This window comes from Anopheles marshallii, chromosome 2, assembly GCF_943734725.1.
Source record: "Anopheles marshallii chromosome 2, idAnoMarsDA_429_01, whole genome shotgun sequence".
NCBI lineage: Eukaryota > Metazoa > Arthropoda > Insecta > Diptera > Culicidae > Anopheles > Anopheles marshallii.
Window position 1 is genome coordinate 55521750 of NC_071326.1, and position 27462 is coordinate 55549211.

General features: G+C 41.3%; 1 protein-coding gene across 1 annotated transcript; it reads left to right on the forward strand.

The window, feature by feature from the left end:
• The first annotated feature begins 703 nt into the window (after positions 1-703).
• On the forward strand, positions 704-20710 carry LOC128719350 (protein jim lovell). The gene is made up of 3 exons (XM_053812974.1): positions 704-2888; positions 4990-5127; positions 19998-20710. The coding sequence occupies exons 1-3, from the start codon at positions 704-706 to the stop codon at positions 20708-20710; spliced, it is 3036 nt and encodes a 1011-aa protein (XP_053668949.1).
• The last annotated feature ends 6752 nt before the right edge of the window (positions 20711-27462 follow it).

Here is a 27462-nt window from a genome sequence, read left to right on the forward strand (position 1 = left end):
AACCTCTTTGCATTTTTTCTTGTGCTGTAAAATGGTTTGGCAATTTTTGTCCTGTAAACAGCCGTCAAATGCATGCCGTAGCGTAACAAAAGCCACAATTTCTCACAAAAAAAAACTTTAATGTTTGCCTGCTACAGTTTGCGTTGAGATTGTTCTGTTTTTGAGTATCATTATTCGTCTCACAATCATATTATATGATATATTTTTCTTTTCTCTTTTTTCATAGAATGTACAATAGATTGTATCAACTGTAGTGAGAAGGATCATGCCCTGGAATGAAAGGACTGCTTACTGATGCTTACTTTGAGATCAGAGAAACAGTGATAAGATAGGAGTGAGACAGCTGTTCCTCCTCCGTGCATTCGTAAAGAACGACACAAGGAACCAAAATTCCTCCAACCGTTGTGAAGACCAGACAAATAGTCTGAAACAGTCTGCATTGCAACTGCCGTACGATGAAGCTCCTGATGGTGTAAGATATTTACTGCAAAAGCGTACTCAAAGAACATCTTTGTAGACCAACGATACTGACATCGGGAGAAAAAACGATCGACACTACACGTTTGCAAGCAACAACTAACTCATATTTTTACCGTTTAGTTGGCATTTGCAGTAAACACATAAATTTCAGCGCTAATATTCGTATGCAGAACCCAATAGAAGAGTGGTGCAAACAAGCGCATATCTCGCATACAGCTAAACTATGAAGGAATCATTCGAAATCATGCCTGATCAAGAACATTACAGCCTTCGGTGGAACAATCACCAAAATCATATACTACGTGCGTTTGACACGTTACTGCAGACCAAGACGCTCGTCGACGTCACGCTGGTGTGTGCCGAAACTAGCATCCGAGCGCATAAGGTAGTTTTATCCGCTTGCTCTCCGTTCTTTCAGCGTGTATTCTCCGAAACACCCTGCAAACATCCCGTGATTGTGCTGAAGGACTTCCGCGGATGGGTCGTACAGGCGATCGTGGATTTTATGTACCGTGGTGAAATCAGTGTACCACAGGAACGGCTTTCGGTACTAATACAGGCTGGCGAATCGTTACAGGTGCGCGGGTTAGTAGACCATCCGGTAGCAGCCAATACCCCAACTCCGGCCCAGTCACCGGAAGATTTTAGCCTGTTGGATAGCTCACTTATATCGCCAACATCACCCTCGCTACCCTCGCCAAACTTTCAAACCAATCACCAATCGGGACAGCTTCGACACCACACCGCGACGGCGCCCAGTCTTATATCGTCCAATACGCCGAAGCTGTTGCTACCACCGCAAGTGTTTGCCGATCCGTCGATCAGTCTCCCCAGTGCTACCGTTGATCCGTGCACCTCCCCAATGCCTCGCCGCAAACAGGCACGCCCGCGAAGACGCTCAGGGGACTGTGCACCACAGGACCTGAGCAGCAAACCTTCAACACCTGTCCCGCAAGCTCTGGAAGATGACGACACCGAACGGGATCTGCTCGACGATCGTCCAGACGACGAGGATGAGTTAGAGGATCTGGAAGATGATGATGATGACGATGATCTGAAGCGCATCTTGCACCGAAGCCAATCGGTCGATGAAAAACTAGCGGCACTGGTTGCAAAAGAAGATTTACGAACACAATCTTCCAACAGCTTGACAACTACACCGACGACAACAACGACGACGGTGAACGACGATGAAAGGCGATCGCGCTCATTACACAAACTAAGCCCTCGCAAAACGTCCTCTTCGAAGGGCACCATGGGACTGCTGAAGGGAGATGATCTACACACTGAGCCAACGCCGGCACCGTCCGAATCACCGCCAGTGTCAGATGGACCGGAAAATCTGTGCATGAAAAAAACTTCCTCCGGTAGTTCCGAGCTAATTAGAAATATATCGACCGGAGCTAGTGAGCAGCGCAACCGAATAACGTCGATCGAAGCGTCGGACAACAATACTGTTAGCACCGAACCTAATGACCGGACCGCTAGTCGAGACGGCGTCGCACGCTTGCCTGATGGAAGCAAGGACTCTTCTCCGCTTTCTGACACCGTCAGTGGACACATGAGCAGCCGGGGTCTGCTATCGTTGAAGGATATTCGGCACCTGAACCGTGCAGCGTTGAATCGCTCCCTCGGATCAATCTCACCACCACCCTCTTTCTCGTCACTAAACAACAATCTGCACCCGGCTCTGAGCCTTATGCATCATCACCATCATCATCACCATCATCACGGTGACTCGAAGCGTGTGAAGCTCGAAGATCGTGAGGATGAGCGTTCGCTACTGCACGACGATATGATGGAACCACCACACTTTTTGGACCACATGGATCTGGCTCTCAGTACACATCAACATCCGCTAGCACATCATCTAGCCCATCAGCACCATCTCCGCAATTCTTCCCCACATTTGCGGCCCCCAACGGGCGATGGTGGCGGTACGGACAATAATGGCAATAACAGCAGCAACAAACAGAACGCTAGTGCAAACTCCAGCAATAACAATAACGGTAGCGCCGGCGCTAACAATCACAACAGTATCCTGAACCAGAATCACAGCCACCCGAATAACAAGCACCATCATCAACCGGGTAGTGGCGGGGTTGGTGGAGGTAGACCAGGAACACCCAAGCATTCATCCGGCATCGGAAATAACAACAACAACAATAACGGTGGCAGCAATAGTACCAGCAGCATTAACAGTCTGCACCATGGTCATCATCCGCATCATCATCCACACAATGGTCCGAAAGGATCTGCTGGAGGGCCTAAAGACTTTCTACACAGTCCCACCCTAAACTTTCCACCCTTCTTCAATCACTCGGAAGGACCGCCAAGGCCAACCCATTCGCCGCTTCCCTTCCCGCATATGCCGTCGGTTTCATCACTAACACTGACACCGCCCCACAGTAAGTATCTGGCATACCTGTATACATTGGAGGCAATTTAACCTTACTAGTGTGTTACAAATATTCTTCATTGGGTCAAATTTATGTTTAAACACGATGTATTGTATGAATTGTTATATTCAGCATTAATTTCATTAATGTGAAGAATTGTTGTAACGAGCTGCGATACATTAGACATGTTTCATTGTGATATATACAAAGCAGAGCTCCAGTACCGATTGTACTATTTTCTATGATAGTTTTCGTCGCTTAATCGTGCTTAGAAATTGAACGCCCATAGCACGAAATATAACAGCCTGGCGTGGAAAGTGGCAAATCGATGCAAAGATATGAACACCCTCTTCTCACGAGTTGTTTCAACGACCGAACGTTATCCATACAATGTATTGCTTGTCCAAAAAGTCGCCGCAATGTTGATGAGGTTTAATAATCCATGTTGGGCGTCCACTTGGCGTGAAGTGCGACTTACGTGCATTTAACCTTTGTACTGCTCTGTTACCAAAACCCTATCTTCACCGGAGTTACCGAGATCTGAAATTTTTAACAGCGCTCACACGCACTGGTCTCGAAGGAAAATGTCTCAAGCATTCGAACGTTCTGCCCACCGTTCCACATGCGTTTCCTTTGCTTTTCTTTTGGGCCACTTGCCCTCCACCAGATGGGTAGGCAATAAAAATAAAAATTAAGATATTTCCCCCTATTGTTTTCCACCCAAATTTCGCGGTCTCGATTCACGACCACCGCTGGTGCCCTGCGAGAACCATCCGCGAACCATGCGGTCAACAATGACCATATAAAATTACATATTTTATCATACACGCTCGCGAGGTCGCGAGGTTGCTGGTGATCCGAATGATTCGTTCATTCACAGGTGCGTCGTTACGCGACGACCCCACGAGGGTTGTCGAGTTGGCTTCATGTGATTTTCCAACCGGTCAGTTGAACGAGAAAAATGCTCCATCGTCAATGATAATATCATCACAAAAAAAATGGAAAAGAAGCAAAAGTACGTCCGTTCTTCAACACTCCCAGTGCGTCTTGCGCGTCGACCACGCGTAATTAACGCACTCGCACAAGGTGTCGTTTTTTGGAACCGATCCCGTTAACCTTCTTTTGCGGTCGTTCTCTACATGACGTGAGACGATTTTTGAATGACTGAAATTGGGGAAGCTACCCAGCCCCCAGCCCATGGCACATGATTAGCACGGGAAAAATCTCAACTATCACTCCAGTCGTCCCGCGTAGGCGTCATTATTTCTTTTGTTTTAGTTGTTTTCCCCTCATTTCGGATCGTTTTGTTTTTCTAACCAACTATGTATGTATGCATGAGCATACAGACACGCACACACACACACACACACATACATGCGTATAGTGTGCTTTTTGGTGGAGTATATGTAAAAAGTTCACACGACGGTTTTTGGGGGATTTTTGTTTCTCTCGCTGTTGTTTTGGTGGTGGAATGTGTTTTGATCTTCTGCTGGAAAAGTTCGCAACTGGGCTGGGACAGTGGGATGAACTGTTGGAAATCTGACGAAATAACCGAACCTCATCCGACCCGTGTCCCATGTGAACGCACGAAATGCAAAAGTGTGCTGCATGGTCACACCGCGTAGGTCGTTGGACATTCCTTCCTTAATTCCTTCATTCTTTTTTGGAGGTGGACTCTGGTGGAGGCTCTTTAGCTCATCTACAATTTCGCAGTGTTTTTCGTCTGTTTTAATGTATGTGAGAGAGTGAAGGTAAGGGTGCCGGCTGACCTGAATGGAGCTCAATTTATTCGTATCCAACCACTACTACCAGCCTGTAGTGTCCGGTTGGTGAGTGTGTTTATCTTGCGGAGTTTGTTATGCTTCTGCTCATTACAATTTCACGCGTATCGTGGGATTTATTTTTGTAATCATACGTCAAGCGTCTTACAGCACGCTACAAAATTATAACGTTGATATATGTTTGAAAATGGATTCATTTGTCGCATCACAAGGTAAACGAAAAATAGAACGAATGACACTCCCAAACCTTACCAAAGACACGATTTTGCTTTCTCAATACAGTGTATTCCCATATCTTGATGTTATCTCCTATTACCATTTCTTCACAGTGTTTGGGCTAGATTCACCGCTAGGACTTTTTCCGCCAGGGATGGATCCAGGGAAAATTTACAGCCCCCTAATGGAAATGTCGGACCCCCGAAGTATGCACCATGATGGACCACCGTTCCTAAAGAAGAAAAGTAAGTGTATGTATTCCATACCCATTTTTGTTTCTATCCAGTTTGATGTACAAAGCACGATTGATCGGTGTAGAGATCATTTGTTCATCTATACTTTCCTTTAAAACCACCAAAGTATTTCAAAATCGCTCCTATAATTATGTTGATTTAGCAGGGAAATGAAGTGTATTATATTGAAAAGGGAAAAAGCAGCGCGAAGCTTCCTTTCTGAATGACAAATGAAGCGAGAAAATGAAGCTTATTTTTCGAATCACGTTACTTGCTGTACGATCGTTACGGTTAGACGCATTTCTTACGCGTCAACTGACTACCACATGACACAAACTTTGCCAAGTTTAGGTAACGTCGAAGTTTCCAAGCACGTGTTGTGTACAGCTACGTTAATGCAATTTTCACAGTTCTTTTACGCTCCCTTTTTTCGTATTTCGCTCCTATCGACAGGTGGTGTTATATGTATGTAAGCAATGTCGATCATGATACGCACGATCGAACACATCTAACCAATCTATTGAGATGTACGATGAATCTCCCTCCTCACATGTGAATAATTAACATCGTGTGAACTCGTTGTCGATTTGGAAACATATCCTTCCTGCGTTTTAAACTAAATTTTATGGCACTGACATAGTTTTGGAAAGCGGGGAAGAAGCGTTTTGTTCCTAACGAAATAAACCTAACGAAGAAATTTGTTCACACGCTGCTGTTCGGATGGCATGTGCGAAGTTTCGCACATTTGTCTCAAGTGCAAAATTTTGTATCTATAGGCAGAGTGAAAATTGAGGATAAGTCAACATTTGAGCGTTTTCGACAGTCGATAGTTAGGCTGTCCAGCGCAGTTTGATTGTAAGACTATTCCAGTATCAGCGAAGCATTGCACGCTCTTCTTTGTGTACACCAATGAGTCAAACCATGCGTGGTCTTTTGTTATGTGATTAATTTGTAGGAAAAACTTTGCGTTGTATGAAACTTGATACTAAACTCATCCACTGTAGCTTCCTTTTGGCCGCTTAGAATAAATTCACCCGTAAACTGAAACAAATGATAAGTCCGTTGCATATATCATCATTCACTTCATTCATCCTCGGCTGTATGCATTCGTACCGTACGCTCTACCCGAACACAAATGAGTCAATGCATGCACGGTGTCGAGCTTTCGACGACCCTGTGGATTTTTCACATTCTGCTTCACACAATAACATCGTGTGCATGGGGTGTACGATGATAGATGTGGGTACGTACGTAGCAACGTTTTCTCCCTGACTGTCATTTACGCTGGTTTTCGGCAAGAAATGTGGATTCTCGAAAGGAATCGCGAAAGATTTTTGTTTGTTTGTGCTCGCTTTTTTGCACTTTCTGACTTTGCTCCTCGCTCGTCGGTGGTAAAACAATTATTTCAAGGCATTCAAACGTTTTCTCTAGACGAAAAGGATAATCTTCAGCATCGTTGCGTCGTCCTTTGACGCGGCATACTGAGTGGAAAGGGAAAGAGTTTTGCATTTCAGTGGTGTGCCTTTTATATGATGCACCAACACGAGCGCTTCACACACAACCGTATGCGTCCTTTTTGTTAAGCGTCTTTTGATGCGACTCCTGTTTGTGGCGTTTCCTTCTGTCTCGCTCATTTCCACGAACAGTGCTGCGGGGCATGATGTGCAGGATGTTTGGTGCTGAAATCGGTGTATTTTATTTGCTGTGCCCAATTTTATAAGTTTCCATTTTCCGCATTCAAACAACTAGAATCGATTTTCCGAAAAAAACACCCAAACCCGTTCGTCGTGTTCTCGTGCGGTGTGGCGAGGGAGTTTTTACGCCGGCCCGTGCATCACCCACTCAGTTCCTGTACATTCTCGGTGGCAAATTTGAAAGATGGCTCAACCATAAGACCGTAGGTTTCGGAGCTGTTCCTGCTGCTGGTTCTTTTCTTCCTGCGCCTGTTTTACCCGCACCATGAAGCCAATGTTGATTTGTTATTTTTAAAATTTCGATTAAACAATGTCGCCGTTGCCGTTGCTGACATCGTTTCGTGAGCCTTTAGTTTTGGCAGATTCTTTATTTTCCCTGATTCGATATCGGAGGTGGAAACCGTTGGGTATGTAGTACCCTTCGGCCCAATGCAAAATTCCTACTCCAATGGGTGTGTACACACGGCCGACGCAAGTATGGAATAACGGATGGTCATGCAAATCGCAAAGCAACACATGAAACTCGCAACCGCATTACATCGTGCTGCATGAGCGGCACCTCGTCCGAAGCCAGGCAAAACGAGCCGCGGAAAAGAGTTTGAACTCGCTTTCCGTAATTTTGAACCTTTCTTCGTCATTTGGCAACGCTACTTTTCGCATGTTGATTGCATTTGTATATGGTTAATAGCCTCAAGTATGATAAATTCATTCGCTTCTATCCAAGGTAGAAGCGTTTTGGAATGGTTTCATTCATCCCGTGCTTTCGAACACACTCACTCTCGTGTCGCGTACGTGGAAAGTGAAATGGTAGGAAATGAAATAATATATGTGGATATTTTTTTTGGTAGTTTATAGTTAAAATTAAAACTTCACCAAATGTGTGTTTTGGTCGATTCGCTTTTCCGGTTATTTTGTTACATTCGTTTAGCTTTCTACCACGAACATTGCCATTTCGTTGCGACTGGTGTAACGCAGCTAGGGAAATCGGCCAACAAATATATTACCATTTGTGATGCATAAAGTCAATCACATGGAACATGTATAATTGAATTTGGGGATGGGAATAAGTAGAATGCCTAATTATACCTCAAAACGATACTGACTTACATGTTTCTGTCCAACCTTGAATTAGCGCGTTTGCGTTTACGAAATTGTTCAACAAAATATACAATTTGCATTAACTATTCAATATAATTACCTGTTAGATTTGGTACGATGCAAATAAGCTACCACAGCGCAATGGCATCCTCAAAATGTCATTCAACTAGACATTTATCGTGCTAGAAAAAACTTTTCCTGACGTTTAGGACGAGCACACCATTTAAGAAATCGATAGCCTTTTTAAATCTGAGCAGCAGTTTTTGAAACTTAATGTCGGCGCATTGCGCTTTTCATGCACCTGCCAACCTAAAGGACCGACCTACCTTACGCTACACCGATGACGAATTTTTGATGTGGGGAACTTCAATTGCCCACAATACAATAAAATCGTGCTGGCAGTCTCTCGCTGACGAATGAAAATAAAACAACACGAAAACATTAAATCGTCTAAAATGTTTCATGTTTAGAACGCACCAGCTTTCTGTATTTTGTCGATTTTGCTTGTTGTTGTTCCATAAAATTCATTATTTAAATTCGTTGCTCCGGCCAACGGAACTAGACGCTGTGCAACCGCCAACGAAATGAGCTGATCAATTTCCGTGTCAAATGGTATGGTATTTCATTTTTTACATTAACTACTCTCTGTAGGTAAGCTTTTTTTCTGTTTCAATCAAATCAGACAGTGCGTTTTGTTTGTTTGAAATTGAAACGATGTTGATTTTGCGAACGATAAATATCGTTCAATCTATTAAACGCAAAGCATTATTTATCTTCCAGATTTTATAGCAATCAATTTTGCAGAGCGTTAGGAGAACACTTTACATAGAAACTATAATACGTTCAATGTATTCAATGTCACAATGTCTATGAAAAAATGTAAAGTATATGTGATTGTAAATTTTTTTTTTGGTCATTATGCATACTTTACTTTGGTAATGTTATGAAGAACAACATATTTGCTCAAATTTAAAAGAACTATTTAAGATGTTAAATACATATAAATACATACAGCACAATAATGTTGCTGTAAGAGTATAATCGACTATGTTTTCCTATTCCTAAAATTTCAAAGATTATCTTCAGGCATGGCAAAATCATCAACGCACCTGCCAAGGTAATTATTCAACATGCCAACTCTCAGGCTCGAATCAAGCTCGCAGCACAGTTCGTCGCTTTCCCTTTAGGACAGGTTGTTCAATAATCAGTCAGAAAGTCCAAGAACAACTGAAACCGCAAACCAATCACTGACACTTACCACATATTTGCGACAAGCACAAGCACACCAGACACTAAAGGTCTAACAAAAGAAAATGAATTCACGCTTTCAAGATTCAGCTTCAGCTTGTTTCAAGGCTAGAATCAGGCGGTTAGATTAGCTTCTCCATTGCACAATTGAAAAAGTCACTCTCTTTTGGTTGCTGGTGAAGGTTGTGTTCTGAACCGTTAGGCGATGGTTTTCGTTCCATTTGACTTTGGTTGGTTGCAGTTAAGAGTTACGATTTCCGTCGGTCGTTAATCGGTTGTTTCACCTATAACTAAGCAATCGGATTAACCACTGAACAATGGGGTGGGTGCGATACTGTCGATTTAAAATTTAAAGTGAGTTAAAATGAGTCTGTTTTCTGTTGCCATTACTGAAACTTTGAAAGCATCAACAGTATTTTGCATATATGTTTAGCAGGATGCATTAGTTAGACCATAACAGCACACACATAGTTTGAAGGTTTTATCCAATTTATTCATGAAAAAAAAACTGATGGAAAAAAACTGCGTTCGACAAGACATAATTTAAATTAAAACTCAATTCCATATGTAACATTAGATACCACAAGGTACATCATTTTTTTAATCGGATTTCGATCACCTCTTTCTTCAAATGAAGAGTTAGAAAAGAAGCAGGCTTAATTCTCCATCTTTTCTAAATAATAAATCAACAAAAGAAACATCCAACTACAGTTCTTATTTCATACATACACACCAATCACGAAAGCGTGGAGAACAAGAATCAGTAGCGATGTGCAGCGCCATCAATATAGCAGACAATAAATCAAATCAGAGTCGAATAAAAACATACTTTATTAAAACTGGTCTCTTCTGCAAGTGTGTGGGATCAAACGTGAACTATTGTCGGAATCGTAAAACATAAGCACAGTGAAAAAACACAGTTTGTTTTCAGAACACACAAGCGCTACACCACTTCAGGTTTGTTTTCTTTCTTTACGCAGGTTAGTTTTATGATGTCTCTTTAGTGTGTAGGAAATCTTACGTTCAGAATAATACACTTATATAAAATTGAGCAGCGTTAAACCATCTTTTGCTTTCAATTCACTTCGGACTCGATGTATTTCGAAATACAGACCAAAGTTTATTATTTGATTTAAGTAGCTAAACGCATTAAATCTACTATTCATCAGCTGTGACACATCGACTCATCAACACATCATCAACCTCAAGTGCGGAAATGCTTGTGCCCCATATGTACCGTCCCGAGCCTAGAGCCTCATTTTGTCAAATTAACATCAACCTTTTTCCCGTACACTTTTACGTCAAAAGTTATCTCCACAAAAACACGGCATTAAAAATCTGAAAATCTCTCTAATTTTTAACCGGCTCCCCATGAGCGAACGATAAAATTATTCATATCGAGTTATCGCTATTCGATCATGACATATATCCTTCCTGGCACTCCTCGTTCGCTCGTTCGAATGGATGGATTAGGTTGGGGTGGCAACCTACCCGGCGGTAGAATCATTTCGACGACATTCTCCAACAAGCTCCTGTCGTTTAAACACGTTCCTCATAAACATGTCATTAATTCTGTTCCCCCGAAATTCATCACTTACTAAGTAGCTACTCTTCGGCGTCTTCACACGAGTCACTCAATAACCGCGGTAAGCTTGAAATCGTTATCGTGTTCCACGTTTTTTTTAAGGATGAGGCAATCCAAGGCTTTGCTGCTACACCGTGCAGCTGATTAGGTTAGGAGAGTTATGATCATCAAATATAGCTGCTGTAGCTGAATAAAAAAAAACGCTAGCTTTATCATATCTGTCCAATGATAGCATGCACCAGAAACTTTCACAATATATTTTGACTGGCAGAAACGAAGTGAAGCGAATCGAAAAAACAAACAACCGCACAAACACTTGAACGTGCACCATTATGGCGGTACTGTGAGGATATTGTGGTGCGGTGAACTGTACAGCACGTGTGGTGAAACAACCTTGCTACATGTGGTGGATGTATAGATGCTGAGCGAACTGCGTCGACTTCAAAGGAGTGGTGCGTATACAAACTGGATAAATGGTCGATTGTGTGATCTCGTAAACTGTGTCCCTCGAAATGAACGTGCTGTGCCCGTCCATCCCAGGGGCCTACGTGAACTGATGGTGCCGAAGAAGGCTTCGATGGTGATGATGATAGAATGTGTATCAAAAAGCTATCGCTTCAAAAGGAGAGGAAAGTTCACGACAGTAGAAAGAGATAAATGGTTTGAATGAAACGACATGACAATGTGGGAAATTATTAATCATCATATTTCCAAACGGAAACCCACCGTCCTCCCGAGCATAAGTCGGTAATCTTTTCAGCGCGATAATCCTCACTGCATCAATTTGACGAAAGTGCACACAGAGAACACACAGAAAGAAAAGAAGAGGAAGGGAAAGAGAAAGAGAGAGACAGAGAGAAAGATTGCTACAGGACCACACTCGGGCTAGAGAAGGTCGACGTAGGGAAAAACGACCAGACGGGTTAAACTTTCGACAAGATTCCTCCAGCATAGATCATCCATATCCCGTGATTAGAAGTACATCTCTGCCGCCTACAGCGTGCGTAGCATCGTTATTGGTCGCACATTCTTGAAACAATTTGATCCAAAGCAAGCGGTTTGCTTGCGTTTGGTGTGTAGTCGCTGATCGATCCCTTTCCCGACGTTTTCTTCATCCGTTGGGTGCGGTACTAGAAGATCAAAGCTTCCGATTCCAATTGTTTTGGCGAGAAATAAAGCGATCGCAAGCGGGCTCCGCCACATAACTGCGGCGCACACGGTTCGCGTTCTTCGATATCGTGTTATTTTTGGAAAGTCAAAGTCACAATGTTTCGTGCAAAGCTAGTCAGCGTAAACTGGTTTACTCACATCTCCGGAATCGTGATCGGTGCTTGATTCGAGAGTAAAACCACGCCAACTATGCTGGGGTGTGATTTCGGCCAAGATAGGTCGAAGCTCGATCAAAGGAACCACAGTAGAAACGTACAAGGTATCAAACATTCTTGGTGTTGTTTTTTTTTTGTCTTGTATGTCTTGTATGTTCAAGAACAATTATTTTCTCTCATGAGTTTTCGGTAGTTTTGTGTGTTTTTGTTTTTTTTTCTCATGTTGCTAATTATATTTATTGCTACATTTGCCTGTACTTAGAAGTATGTCATTGGAATTAAGCGATGCCTTTTTCGCAAAATGTCACTGAGCTCTAAAATCTAGAGAAAACGAAACGTATCATCGCATTAAAGGAACGGTTTAACTTTTCTCGGTAAAAAAAAGCATAACCTAAACCCCAACTTTACTCATATTTATGGTTAGGTTCACTTTTTGCCCCCAAGACAAGTCGACCAGAAGTAATAGGGGCGTAACTTTTGAACCGATTTCATACACGTTTGCATGTGATCAAAGACATTGCATCATTTTGTTCTTCCTTTACATACGAATAGTTACGGAGCTGAAAGTGCAAGATAGGACGCTACCGCACGGGAGATTTGCGTACGATGCTGCCGTTGGCTCTTTTACTCCGCACCGTCGTTTGAACCGCTTGTTGCGAAACTTTTACGTGTTTTTTTTTAACTTCTTGCTCATGCTGGCTGAAGCGATAGATAGAAGATAGATGTGAAATTTCTCTTACCTGTACTGTTTATTACCCGTTGACGATAGTTGTCTCTTCTATGTTGTTTTTGGTGCAAATCGAAATGCTAAACCATTCCAACATAGATATATTTGTTCAAAAATCTTGAATAATATTCAATAGTCTCAAAAAATAACTTACTATCACCTCGTAACCAGCTTAAAAAAACAACTTTATTCAGAGGCGATTAGGTTTTGTTTAAACTCTAAGCGTATACAAAAAATGGTATGCTCTCGAATGTAATTGCAATAAGGGTAAAACCGACTAAACCACCAAACACCCTTCCCAATCTCGACCACTGTTCATGCTTATAACAGAGATTATCTAAAGTTATTCATACATCTAGCTTGTCTCTTTTTTGGCATATTTTAAAAAAATTAGCTGCTTCCATAGCTACTACAAATTCTAGACATTCATACTTCATATAGTTATGCGTTAGATGGAGTCATTGTAAAATCTTTCAATGTCCTTTGTCACACACATTTTTTTAACCTAGAACAATCCTTCATCTAAAATGTTTTCTAGCAATACTGTCGAAAACATAATTTCGAGGTTTTTTTAAGTTCTTCCGTTGAAAGTATTAACATCTAACATTAATGCCATCATTTATGGCATTGTCATGTTTGTTTTGTGAATCGAATTTAAAAACAAATAGTTTGAATCCATTCGGCTGTATGCAACACAAGTTTGAAAAGGTGCATTTCTAAACAAAGTCCTACAAAGATCATATTTTACATACTCAGTTGCTACATTTTTATGTTCATCATAGGTAACTTGTAGTACAGTTGCTGTTTTATTCATCAGTTTTTCTAAATCACGAACTGCTTAAACTCTAGAAGATTATATTAAGCATATTTTCATCGTAATGTTGTACATTTAAATAGATCACTGAAAAATAATAAAGTGAAATCTGATGCGACAAAAGTATTGTTGACACGACATAACAAACAATAAGAAACATAACAAACGATAAAGGAGATCGAATGACAGTTGCACAAAATCGATCAAGAGAGATCGATTTCCGCTTGATCAAGTATCGATACCGCACCGACAAACATCGCGCGTCGATAACAGGGTTCGGCACGGGTGAAGGGTCAACGGTCAGCGTTCGGCGGTCAAGGATTCGGACGAATCAGAACGCGCGAACCCAAAATACCCAAATAAGGAGCGAAAAGCAGACACGATTTTAGGGACGACACGCGGTCAATTAAAACCAGAGGATAAGTAGTGATCAAGATCCCGAAGCGAGAGTGCGAAATTTGTCAAAAAGTTGTCCCAAATCTAGGACTAAATAAACTGACCTTGACAAATCGTATGTGCCTCATTTTGAAGAACGCTGCAACAAGTATTGATAAGTCTTTGTTCCCAACTATTTGAGCAAACATTCTTATAGTATTCATCGTTTCCAGAGCAACTCCTGGTTTCTTTATGTATTTGCAATTGTCAATCTCAATGTTACTTAATCATCCCATTTTACCAAAAATTTTAAACAATTGCATTTTATTTATGTTTTCAATTTGATCAACGAATGAATGCAAATCCGTTTCAACACTCAATCACAGCAGTTGATCGCATGTAAGTGGCGCCTTTAAACATCATGTTGCCCGTTCTAGACCCTCTCTCTGCTGTGCGGCAGCTGATCTCCATTGAGGATAAGCTTTATATGCAAATAATGACGAAAGAATTGATGCTACATCTCTCTAAACAAAGCGGGAACCAAAACCAAAACGTGCAAAACATAGTAAATGCCGCCAGAATCCACCCTGGATCGCATTGTTTCTATTTGCCGTTGATTTGAGTCACTCCTCTCGCTGGGAACGTTCTCTCCGAGGATCTTTTCTATTGCACATGTTGTCTTCCCAACAGCAACAACCACAAAAAAAGCTACATACCCGTTCTGTGTCCCGTTCTCGCCCACGAAGGGCCACCCATCTTTCGTGGCCAGGATGTGGATCGATATCGGATACCTTTTGGCTGCATGCCACTACGCAGCTGAGCTGCCGTACTATCCACGACAATCGACCTTTTTTCAATCGAGCCGCTTATCCACTGATGGTTCATAAGGTCTGTTTATGCTAAAAGGGTAGAAAATGCACACCAACCCAGCTTGTGCTGCTTCGTCTACTCACTTGCACAATTCGCTGCAATTTGCTGTAAGCAAATAAATAAAAGTGCCATACCAGTGCTTGCCCCGTACATTACCAGCACCAGCACCTTCACGGCAGAGGAAAATCGATGGGTGAAAGGGATTGGGAAAAAATTGAAGCAAAAACAAACCCATAGATAACCGCCATTGCAAACGATCAAGATAAATCATCAATCAGTCCCGTATGCCGATGGCGTTGCTGTACCAATTGTTCGAAGACACAGAGCGATTTTTTTTGTGTAAACCAAACTCGCAGTACCACGCACACACGGACAAACTCCGTGGTTGCTGACAATCCACCTCTGCACCGGTGGGTGGAAGGTAATTGAAGTGTTTTGGGTAATCTGAGAAGACAGATACTCACAAAGCCATAAAGTGCAGCGCATATGCAGAATAAATGTGTACGAAATGACTATCATTATGCGAGCCGATATGTTAACGGACTGAACTATCCTTAATTTGAAAATTGTTCAAACGACTGTGTGCCCTTTCCAATCTGTCTTCACTATGGGTCAAAACTGATTGTATTTGAGTAAGTACGCCAACCCATGCCTTGAGGGCGCTAAATACATCGCATCTTCTGGTCTATCGACGTGGTCCAATAGAATGGCGAACGATCGCGGTGATCTTTTCGGAAGAAAATTGAGTAATTGAATGATTGTATCCAGAAAAAAGGAGCGGTAAACCATAATGACTCTATTGAATGAAACACGTTTGACCGATCGGTGCAAGATGTACCAATATAGAAGGTCCCGTGCCAACGTCAAGTGTGTGTGCCTACATACTGTAGCCGAGGGAGAACTCTACAAGATAGGATGGTTGTAACTAAGCAGAAAAGTATTGAACCAACAATTAAATTTTGATTCACAAATAAAATTAATGGAAAGTAAGCAAGGAAAAATATAACATTCCTATGAGCGCAATAGAAATATACACACAGTTTTCGATGTCAAACGCGCAGTTAACGCTCAGAATGAAAAGAAGCAAGGTAAGAGCTTTCAGAAGGTCTATCATGTGCCAATTACCTGTTACTAAGAATGCGTAACTAAGCACATTATTCGCTAATTCGTCTTGCTGATCGATTCAATCATATGCATTGAAACGTCATATGGTAGCGACGGCTGATGTGGTGCCTGCGCTTCTTGGCCGATCCGGAAACGTTTACCGGTCGTGGTTCCGGGAGGTTTAGTCGAAACCTCACAAACCACAGGATGGGTCTAACAGTACTCATATTCTTTCCGCGCAGGCTTAGCATTCGTTGATACGCCAATCAATTGTCGGAGACTCACTTAAGCTACCATTGGAAAAGTACAACTTTCCCATAAGCAACCAAATCCCAGACGCGGCATCATCACGTAGGACTTGCTGCTGCACTACTAGCGCCAGAATGTAAGCACGGCCTACACCACAGTCTTCGCTGTGGCGCCTTTAGATCCGCGCATAATCTCTTGCGCGCTCTCCACTTCAACGATCCGAACCAGTGCGGTAGGGCTCCAGAACGATCAGCAGGAGCAATGGACCACAGAGAAGATAATAATACACCTTACCTTCCTGGCCATTGTCCAGCTAAAAGAACTCTTTTGGCTTTATTCTCACCTACTGTTTTCTCAAGACAGTCGACTACCGTTTTTTTTTGTTGCTGCGTTTCCCCATTCCGTGTTGCTCTGCGCTTCAGCTCTTTTTGGACGGGATTTAGCGTTTACTGGGCGGATTGACTGGTTGCTGGTGTTGCTTACGTTTCTTCGATTCCTTTCTTTTTTCCCGTTTGCTCTACTTCCTCCCAACCGTGTAAGTTGCTTTATTCTCTTTTTCGGGGCTGTTTTTTTTATTCAATCAATTTCTTTTCCTTCAATCAATTCGATTAATTGCATATTTAGACATCTCCACCGAATCAACTTCAAGCACATCGATACGGAAACTCTACGATGTGGGTTCGTGATGGGCACTTTACGGAAGACCTGTGCTGGGAGTGCTGTACGGTCCTGGCCTTCTATTGATGTTGGGTAAACGGCTAAATTCGACATCAATGCGCCATGATGATTAACGGCTGAATTAAACCAATTTTTCGCGCTAACTGTATAATTCAACACTAAATGCAAGCAGTACAATAATTCGAGCAGCGACACCACTCTATTAAGCTCACAAATTGAGTAACAGTTGCATTTTCGTTAATCTTTTATTCATGATTACTGGTGTAGCGCTATACGAATACAATACAAGCTATGATAGCGAGTTATTTCGTTTCATAAACTAAGAGCGTATGGTACTAGGGAATTAACTTATGTATAGTATGCAGCCATATTACGTAGTTAAGAGAACGAACTCAATCGAAACGGGCATGCATCAATTAAAAACTCAATAGTTAAAACTTCAAACCGCGGGCTTACTCTTTGGCAATAAATAATCCCTAATCATCGAAAAGGTTGCTCCTCCAACAGCATCAGGTTGCGCCATTCGAGTAAAATCTCCAAATAAAAGCTACAAATAACAGCCGTCGATGGTCACTGGTAATGGGTAAACATCCAAGTGCATTAAAAATAGTCTATCATGGAAAAAGTGGTACTGAAGCGAACGGATTTTATCGCACACCGAAATCATCATCGTGCTAGCGACTCGCACGGCAAATAAAAATTGAAAATGAAGGACTTTCCATTGATCCTGTGGTTCACACGGTTGGTGAAGCGTAACAAAAAGCCGGGAAAGAACGTCAGAAGAAGTAATCGTTTAGCTTTTTCCTGCCTGACTGGAGCGGAAGTGTCTCAAATACGTTAAAAAAATACCAACCATGCGATCGTACTTGTTGCTGAGTGTTGCGGTCCACTTTCGTATGGTGCAGGATACGAACATGTATGTGGATTAAAAAGAAAATAACACCATGATATGCTGTTGGTGGTTCGTTTGGTCACGTTGACGAAGTTCTTCAGAACTTTGTTTTCTCATTGTAAGCTGCAAAAACGCTTACAGTTTGCTTACAGTGCTCAATGCTTTGCTGTTGAAAAAACGATTTGTAAACAATGTTTTTGGCTAAAAGTATTGAATTGCTGCTGATTTCTTCTCTTATTTTGTTTTCCTCTTGAATGGATTGGGTATATTGCATAGCTATTGTTAGCAACAAAAAAAAACTTTATAAAATATATACCTTAAATCGCATTTATTTGAGCACGGTTCCAGCTGGCTCATGGACATGTGTTATACATATTTTGCTCCAGTACAAAGGCTTCATCACGTAACAACCGTGTTGCAGATGATTTCGTAGCATCCCGAGACTGGCCAATCTAAAAGATGCCGACAGTTTGAAGAGAGACGTGAGTTTTCTCACCTCAACATAGAATTGAATTAAACGGGGTGAGCTTTTGAAAGTCACCGGTTCAAGATTCATATCCGGTACGAGCCACATCGTATGCAGGTCGGACCGCATGATGAGACTGATCTGGTGTGATAGCTGTAGAGAGCGGTCACGATTCAGCTGTTCGATGCCTGTCAGTATACAATTCGCCAGTGCGCGACGGCTCATGCAATTGCTTCGAAATGAACATATCTCGTTAGCTTACCGAGGCAAAGTGTAGCCAGCACAATAATATCTGTTTTTGATTTCGTACAGAGTTTTTGAACCACGCACGAAACATCCAGTGTTTCGTATGAGCCATGGTTTACTTTTCCATTTTGTAACTTTCAATTCAATTCAATTAAACGGTGTAAAGAATCTGTGTACAGAGATAAAGATCATTCCCACCACGTTTAGAAGAATGGAAATCAAGTCCATCAATGTGTGACTTGTTTGTATAATAAATATCACGCAGATCAATTTCTATACATACACGCCGGTGTGAGGAAAGAAGCATTTCAAACGAAACCAATAAGAAGGGATCCAATTCTTCCTTGGCAACATCCGACAAATAGAAAAGAACGTAAAAAAGCAGCCAAGATCGATGTGAAAAGCGAGCTATAACCTGCTTTTAGTTGCACGATCACGCTGACTGTAGCAATAAAATAATAATACATTTCACCTTTCACACATACATAACCATCGAACGCTGCCAGATTAGTAGGCAAATGTTCAATTTGCGTTTGCGCTGAGTGGAACAGAAAACGCTAACAAGACGCGTTATCCCGCCCGCTGCAATCATCCCAAATCATACTGCACTACGCAATGCGACGCGTTCCCCTGGGTGCCGCTTCGTGAAATGTTACAACCACACAAAGTGTACCGCACGAAGCGTATTGATGAAAACTAAACACGGTTAAACGGATATTTTGAAGCCATGCGGATAGCAAAATATATGGCATGGGATGAACAGCGCCGAAAGTGGACAGGTCATGATGAGTCGGCAAAATCATGGCCCGCTTTCAAGACCTGCAAGAACTATCAGGTGATGGCGGTCAACAGATTTGGAAGAAGATCATTCCGTCGACAGAAACGTGTTGCGTTTAAGCACATCTTTCTACGACAACAACAATCTTCTATCACTGTGGTTTGGTGAACTCACCGTAAGTTAGGTTCACTTATGCGGAGCAAAATATGTATCAGCAATCGGCGAAATGACACATCATGGGACGTTTCCATCGAACCAGCCGTGCCACATTATCCAGCAGTTGCGGTAGATGTTGATTTCGAGCATAATTAATTGATCGAAACGGACGGGATACTTGTTTCTGTAATTGGACAAATGGATTACTACCCCTGGATGTGTCAGGTACGCCTCCCGATTCAAACGCTGCGCACATCAAACAAAATAATGTCGGCTTAAGAATGTAGGAACTGACGGTGATACAGCCGCATCTGAGAGTAGCATCACCGCCTTTGGTCACGATTTCCAAATCACTGCATTTTAAACAACAGATACACACTGTACACCAAGCTTAACTTAACCTCTCGTTCAATAGATACTTCTTTCAGGAGAAAGATGCCTTTCGCTTCTTCCTTCGATTCCTTATCTAGTTTCGAACCACGTAAAAATGTTGGAGGCCGGTAGCCGTGATTCTTTTCTGTTTCGAAAATGTATCGCACAACACCAATCTTTTTTTTTTTTTGTTTTCGTGTCTATTTTCCAGTGAACCGACCAAAAGGACAACATTCGGCACCACGCGGAGGACCACCCCGATCATGGACCAACGCTGAACTTACCGAGGCACTGCAGCACGTGTGGAACAAGAAAATGACCACCAGTCAGGCGTCGCGCATCTTCGGCATTCCCTACAACTCGCTGCTAATGTATGTGAGGGGCAAGTACGGAAAAAGTCTGAAACTGGAGCAGCTCCGAAAGGACTGTATCAGCGGGCCACCGATCGAGCTGCTGCAAATGGGTGTCGGTAACAGCAACAAGGACAAGAAGGAAGGCAAAGATTCCGACCTACACCACAGTCACCATTCCGGCAGTGGCACAGGTCGGGAAGGAAACAGTGGTCCAAACGGTGGTGGTGGTGGTGGTGGTGGCGGTGGTCCCGGCAATGGTCCCCGATCTGCATCATCCGAACCGGAGCTCTTGTCCAGCCCAAATCCTCTGTTCAACCCATTTCCCGGTGGCTTCTATCCCGATTTCCCGGGTGGATTTCCAGGACTGCCACTGAGCATGCTGAACCTGTTGCCACCAGAACGACACCCACCGCATACGCTGCCGATGTCCGTCGACGAGGATTGCAAAAGCGATCGGTCGAAACAATCGCTGGACGATGATTTTCCGCAACCGTTAGCACTCAATCGACCTTCATCGGAGCAGTTGTCGGACAGCCGGCGGGAGATATACCAGCAGAACGGGCAGGACTAATATTTAAGATTCGTTAGCACACTCCACTCACAAGCCCACGCATAGAGACGACGGTCGCATAGTGGCACGGTGTGATGGATAAAAGGCTAGCTGTTTCATCCTTCTAGTTGTTGTTGTCACCTTAGCACAATTTTCTTTATCCATCGTTCAAGACCGGAACATCTCTGCTCAAAATCGCTTCCGGCTGCGGCTTTGTGTTTCCTGTCGATTATGATTAAATTTGACCGCGAATTGATCGTGCAGGGACAAGGAACGACCGATCAGATCACAAGCGAATCAATTGAAATGAAAGCAATCTGTAAGCACAATTGAACATGTCGCTCCGTTCTATCCTGTTGGAGCTAAACACTAGCGCAGCGCGTCCAAAACGAAGCACCCGCGCTTTAACAGCAAACAGCAAGATGCTTTGCCGGACGACACGTTTAGTTGAAGCAATATTGTATTGAATATGTTAGCGAAATTCTTACTTCAGTTGATGCACAAAAGTTACGGCAATGTATGGGTTCGTGGTAAGGTGAAGCTTTCCGTGGCAATATCTAAATGATACAACTGAACAAAACGCCTACATAGTCGGCTAGAATCTAAGACTGGTCATTTGCAACGAAGCGTGGGGATTTGCGAATGTGATGGAACGATAAGCAGCACGAGAGGTTTTCCTGCGCTATACATGAAACAAGAATGTCACAGCCTAGGAACGTGCTGCAGGACCCTTATTTTTGCAGTAAAGCAGTATCTTAGTTCAATGTGTACAGCGTGCTCTGGATGTTTGAATTCTGTTAAGTTATGTTCCTCCATCCTTCCCGCAACAGCCAACACAAATCGATTAGTTTGTAACAGATCGAACAGAATCGCATCAGAAAGTAGCACAGTACGCGGTACTATTTTAGTAAACGGCAACTTCTTCGCAATCGGTTTGGAGTGGAAAGATAGGTTGTCACAAACCACGTGTCAAATGATTCAACAGGTAAATCAAATAATAGAAAACAATACGGACAACGTGCAACGATCGCTGTGGTACTGCATGTGAGGTGAGGTTGTACATCAAACAGTTGAAAATACGTGCTTCCCGAAGAGTAATCTTAAGTTTTGTGTAAGTTTTAAATCAAAGAATCAATAGAACTCCAACCATGTTCATAAAAACGTGCTGGTATCGTCGCACCTATCAGTGAAACCGACACCGATCGATTGGATCGTTGCATTGCTGAATGCATTATTGCGATACACTCTCTCAGTTATTTTGTTTTGTTATGATTAGACACAGATTAAACTATTATTATTCATATTTTTTATTATTTATAAATCAAAACACAACTAGTTCTTGATTATATAGTCAGTAAGACATCATCGCACGATGAATGCAATTGTGAATGCAATGTATTTAGTTAATTTGCCTTACTTTTCCCGGTAGCAATACTTTGTGTTGCTTATATTTACAAATCGTTGATACAAATCCGTCTCTTTGTTTAATGCTACTGTTTTGTTGGTAAACAACGTGATGCTTAGTAAACGACAACATTGCTTCCTGATTTCTTTCTGATTCCTATTAAGTTGTACGAACGATTTTATTGCATAGTTTAACTTTTATGTTGTAACCAATTGTAGAGGAAAGCAATCGTGAGCGACTACATCGACACAAGGCGTAACTTCAAAGAAGAGCTAAGTAAAACCAGATGAACAATACAGTATTAATAAAGCAGATATTATTAAACTAGTAAATACCTTTTTCGTTATTTTTGTTTGCGTTTTTTTCTTTTTCTCCATTTTTCCATTTTGTTTTCAGCATCAGAAAATTTATGATTTATAGAATCGTTTTGTCTGGCTTCACCGTTTTTACTACCGTTTCAGTATGGAGCATGTATGTAGCACACAAGATACGAGAGATCTTTTCCAAATCTACACACCTATGAGAAGCCAATTCGAATCGCATTGGCATGGAATAAGACTGAAATGCATCACACCGAACAACACCCTTGTTTAAGTTTATAAATGTGTGCGTGTGTGTGTGTGTTTTATACTTTTTATTTCAATATACAATAGCTATATCTCAATCAACTCCTTTCTGTTAGTGATTCATCATTGTGCGTTATTTATACCAAAACATACTTCAAACGATTCATTTTAAATGCTCCACATAGCCCCTCAAAGCATTCTAATGCGTTACTACATGTTAATCTGTTTCAAACAAAAACACTCAACAATGTTACATATACATACGTCCTCCAATGGGGAAAGATGATTGCGATCATAATTGCCGCTTATTAAAGTTTATTGCAAACATCCATCGATCGAACGGTCGAGCGGAACCAGCTCGAACAGACCACAGATAATGTACGTGGCGATCGTTTCGTTTTGTTAACTACAATACATACCACAATAGATTAAGCATCGGAACCGCACTTTTGTGCGTTCGGACAGATGTGAAACCTTAAGCGACAGAGTTACTATCCGTATGCGTAATGATGGCTAAACGAGTTATGTTTTGAATTTCTTCGTGCAATATTGAATGCGCTGCGGCGTATGTGAATCGGTTGACCTGACAAACTAGCATGCAATAGATATACAGATAACAGTGCGAAAAGTAGCAAGCAGCAAAGATAAAGACGCAAGCAACCACAACCAATAGTTCCTCAATCAATATACATATACAATAAAACTGACAACAGTTATTTGTTGAACAATATTAACAAGTAAGTCAACGAAGAAACAAACAAAACACTGATTCCTCTCAGCAGACGCCCTTATCTGGTACCATCCGCGAGTATCCGTACAGTATGATATGGAGTTACCCAAGAAAAACAGATACAAAATCTGGTAAAACGCACGCAACTTATCCTGTTGGCAAACCGTGGCTGGAAAGCACTACTTTCCTCAAAAGAGGACACATAAATGCAACAGAAGGGCGTCGGCTGGAATTGATACAATTTTTTTATTATTTACAAGATAGCGCCAAAACTGTTCGAAACAGTTACTACAATATCCATAGCTGAGTTGAAATGGACTAATTTTTACATCGCAGTTTTTACACACAGTAGCAGATCAATCGAGCCAAATCGATCATCAACTACGAGAACGAGAACAATTTTTACAAATATTTTTATACAACACACAATAGGCCACAATACATATGTACGCAGCTAGTACGAGAGCAATGAGTATTTTACAGTACGAAAATAACTGGATTAGTATTGCAAACAGCAAACAGAGAGATCGAGAAAGAGAGACAGAGAGATAAGAGAGAGAAAAAGAGAGAGACAGAGATAGAGAGAAAGGGAAGTAGAGATAGAAAGACGAGAAAGAGAGCGAGAGAGATGATAAGCAAATCATGGTCATTACTAATAGACATCTTGACAAAATGGCACTGTGGATCGTTATCGAAAGAGAACATTAAAACTAGGATATAACGCTACTGAGCAAGGCAAAATAGCCAGACATGGAGAGCGTTACAGTAACAAAGGAAACGGAATAGCACGAATGGAAATGTGGAAAACTACTCGCATACGTTTAGCCGAACATTCGAACAACTGCGTTGTTTTAAGTTCAACCGACAGAAAGCTTCTTTCGGAAAGGTGGTATGTTTTATGCGAGACGCCAAAAGCACTTGAAGGAAGAAACCCTATCGGCAGATGCTGCTCAGTTCTATGCGTTCGCACACAATACACACTATAATCAATTGCAGTTCTGTTAAATGGTGTCAATAGTATAAAAAAGGTGTCAAAATGGTACGGTAGAAATATAGTGCTAGAAACTTGCAAACGTTGTAAAATGGAACACTTGGATACATTTGTAAAAAGTCAATGTACAAATCTCAAAGCTACAAAACCACATACGCTGCACCAGTGCAGCTCTACAAGGTATATATATATATATATATATATATATATATATATATATATATATATATATATATATATATATATATATATATATATATATATATATATATATATATATATAAATATATATTTAAATAAATATATATTTATATATATACTACTTAAGAGCTATGAAACTTAAAGAAAAAAGGTCCTTACGGACTTTGTCGAAGAATGTGAAAGGGGACATTTATAGCTAGGAGAGGTGGAAGATGGTCTAGTGGTACAATAGATTCAGGCTAATCAAACTTATCTTTTATCCCTTGTGTTTTTAGTGTCATTCTTATAGTAAATAGTATACGAAGAATGACGAGGAGGACAGTTAGGTTCCTTGGTGTTCATTACAACCTACTGAAAGCTTATAAAATCGTGCAGATGTACCAACTGAAATACCGCAAAAGTGAAAAACTGTGAAACAAACCGATAAAAGAAGAAAAAAAAATGAACAAGATGAAATATTATGTAAACCATATGTACAAATCAGGAACTCGAACCTAGCAACACTAATGCGAGAACTAATGTGCGCTCGCGTCTGTGCGCGTGTGCGTCCTCCACTGTATCAGGTGTGTATTATTGTAATTTCGTTCATCGATTCTACCCACATGGTGCCACAACAATATTAAGTGCGTTTACTACACACGGAAAGGTTGCTTAATACTTTAGCGTTTAATTACAGACATGATTAAATGTGGCAGAGCTTTTATTATTCAATGCCATCATCATTTCTATGTATCATCAAAACAATAGACAATCCGAGTATGGAACATGCGGAACTGTTTCTTTTTATTTCACTACCACTACGCTCAACCGCAACTTTTCTTTGTCTTTCGCACATGCGACAAGCGCTTGTTTTTTCCCTCATTCTCTGCAGGATAGTAAAGCACACGCCCGAACTTCACGCACTCTCGCATTAGGGTAGAAAAGTAAACGTGTAAACGCTGCAAAGGAACCAGACAGCAACCGTTTTTAAGTAACAAATGAATAAAACACAGGGTAATTTAATGAATTTCATATACATTAACTAATGTTTCACGCAAACATTTTAGTGCAACAAATCAACAAGACAGAGATCGGTGTGCGTGGTAGCATCAACGAATTGTGACTATTGTGCGCTGAGTCAGCAGGAAATTGACATCAATTTCCAAACTAACGATGTAAACTTTACAACCCACGCTACGGCAAGAATGTGGCAATGCTGCGTGACAGTAGTATGTGCGGTACACTTTAATACACGCACATTCATATTTAGAGTATAGTGAAAAGATGTGCAACTGCGGCCGCTACAAATGTTCTATTTTTACTGTATTGAATATACAACTTAGAACATACGATGCAAACCAAAAACAGGACAGAGGCAAACAGTGAAATGTGTCATTCTTTCATACTTGGCTTATGATGAAACCCAATATACCCAGTTCCCAGTAATAACAACAAAAAGCAAGCATATTTATGTCTATAGTTCTATACCACCACCATTCTGGTCCGCCTGGAGTGTGAAAATGGTGGCTTTCCTGTTAATTTTTCTTCAAGCATACAATGTGATACGTATCGTTTTGGACTTCTGTTCATCTTATTGATACTTGTGTGCTCGTTTCTTAGACTCATAAGTTGAATTTCGTTTCGTGACGTGAGGCATACAAATTTAGCAATTGTGTAAATACATATTAACAAAACCGAAACCAAAACAAACAAAACACTCTCTAGCTTCGGAAAAAACAATGGAAATGGAATTCGGCTAACCCCCCCATCTGGAAGTAGAGTGCCCAAGCTAGCGATTTTTCTTGTATTATTCTCTTTATAACAAAAATTAAACAAAGACGTAGACGATCGTAGGATGCAGTAAGGATAACATACAAACTCTCTAGGCAAATAACTTCTACTTCACTGTTGTTTAGACGAAAATTATGATTGCAAAAGTAAGAAAAAAACAAATACAAAAAGCAACCAAAAACTTAACCAAATTTGTCTAAGAGATACGAAACGGAATGTGTATGTGTGCATAAGGCGGAAGAATACAAACAAACAACAACAACAAAAACACTAAAGCAAACCATGAACCGAGCGGGGTCACATAAGTTGATAGCATTTGTAAAGCGTAAACAAATTAAACATTAACCTAACGATAATTATTTGCAACTGCATGCCACGATACGTTTCGTGTGCGTATCGTGATTCCACTTTCGGGAACATGCACTTTAAAAGGTTGACACGACTACATAGCAACGATAGGCCAACAAATGTGCACGGGCTATAGCAGGAGCAATCTTACCTATCGATGCGTGCTTCACATTCTTTTCTGAAAGATATCGTTCAGTTCGATTGTGTTTCACAAATACAAGACTTTGTTCAGATCTATCGTTCAAAAATGCGAGAAGAGATCCCAGTTCATCCTACTCCATTGCAACAGGGTCCATCAGGACGTAATGCGTAACGATCGGATTGCTAAAAGCCTGAAATGGGGAGTAGGTCAAACACCAAAGCCCACTTTTTCTCCTTAAGGCAATGTTTCCCAAGCCATCCCAAGCAACGCTCTACTAAACCGATCACTGTATAAAGAATACTAACAAATGGTGGAAAAGTAACTTAAACATAAAACCAAATTAAGCATGCGACTAACTGAAGCATATGGAAATTCTTCAAAATTGTGAAAAAGTGTAACGATCATATTTGGCACTAATTGATATTTACTGTTATAAAACAATAACGAAAATTAAATAAAAAGATAAAAAAAACAACGTCTTGATCAAAACCTGTGGACCTGTAATATACTTTAATTTGCTTTATTACATGAAAATATAGAGAAAAACGCTCGATTGATGAGATGTTGCTCGTTACAAAAGAAATCATCGTTTCAATACAGATGCATCGGGTTGGAATTCG

Coding starts and splice junctions, on each gene's coding strand:
- LOC128719350 (XM_053812974.1), top strand. CDS start 704: ATGAAGGAATCATTCGAAATCATGCCTGATCAAGAACATTACAGCCTT. Junction 2,889..4,989: donor AACACTGACACCGCCCCACA/GTAAGTATCTGG, acceptor ATTTCTTCACAG/TGTTTGGGCTAGATTCACCG. Junction 5,128..19,997: donor CCTAAAGAAGAAAAGTAAGT/GTATGTATTCCA, acceptor TCTATTTTCCAG/TGAACCGACCAAAAGGACAA.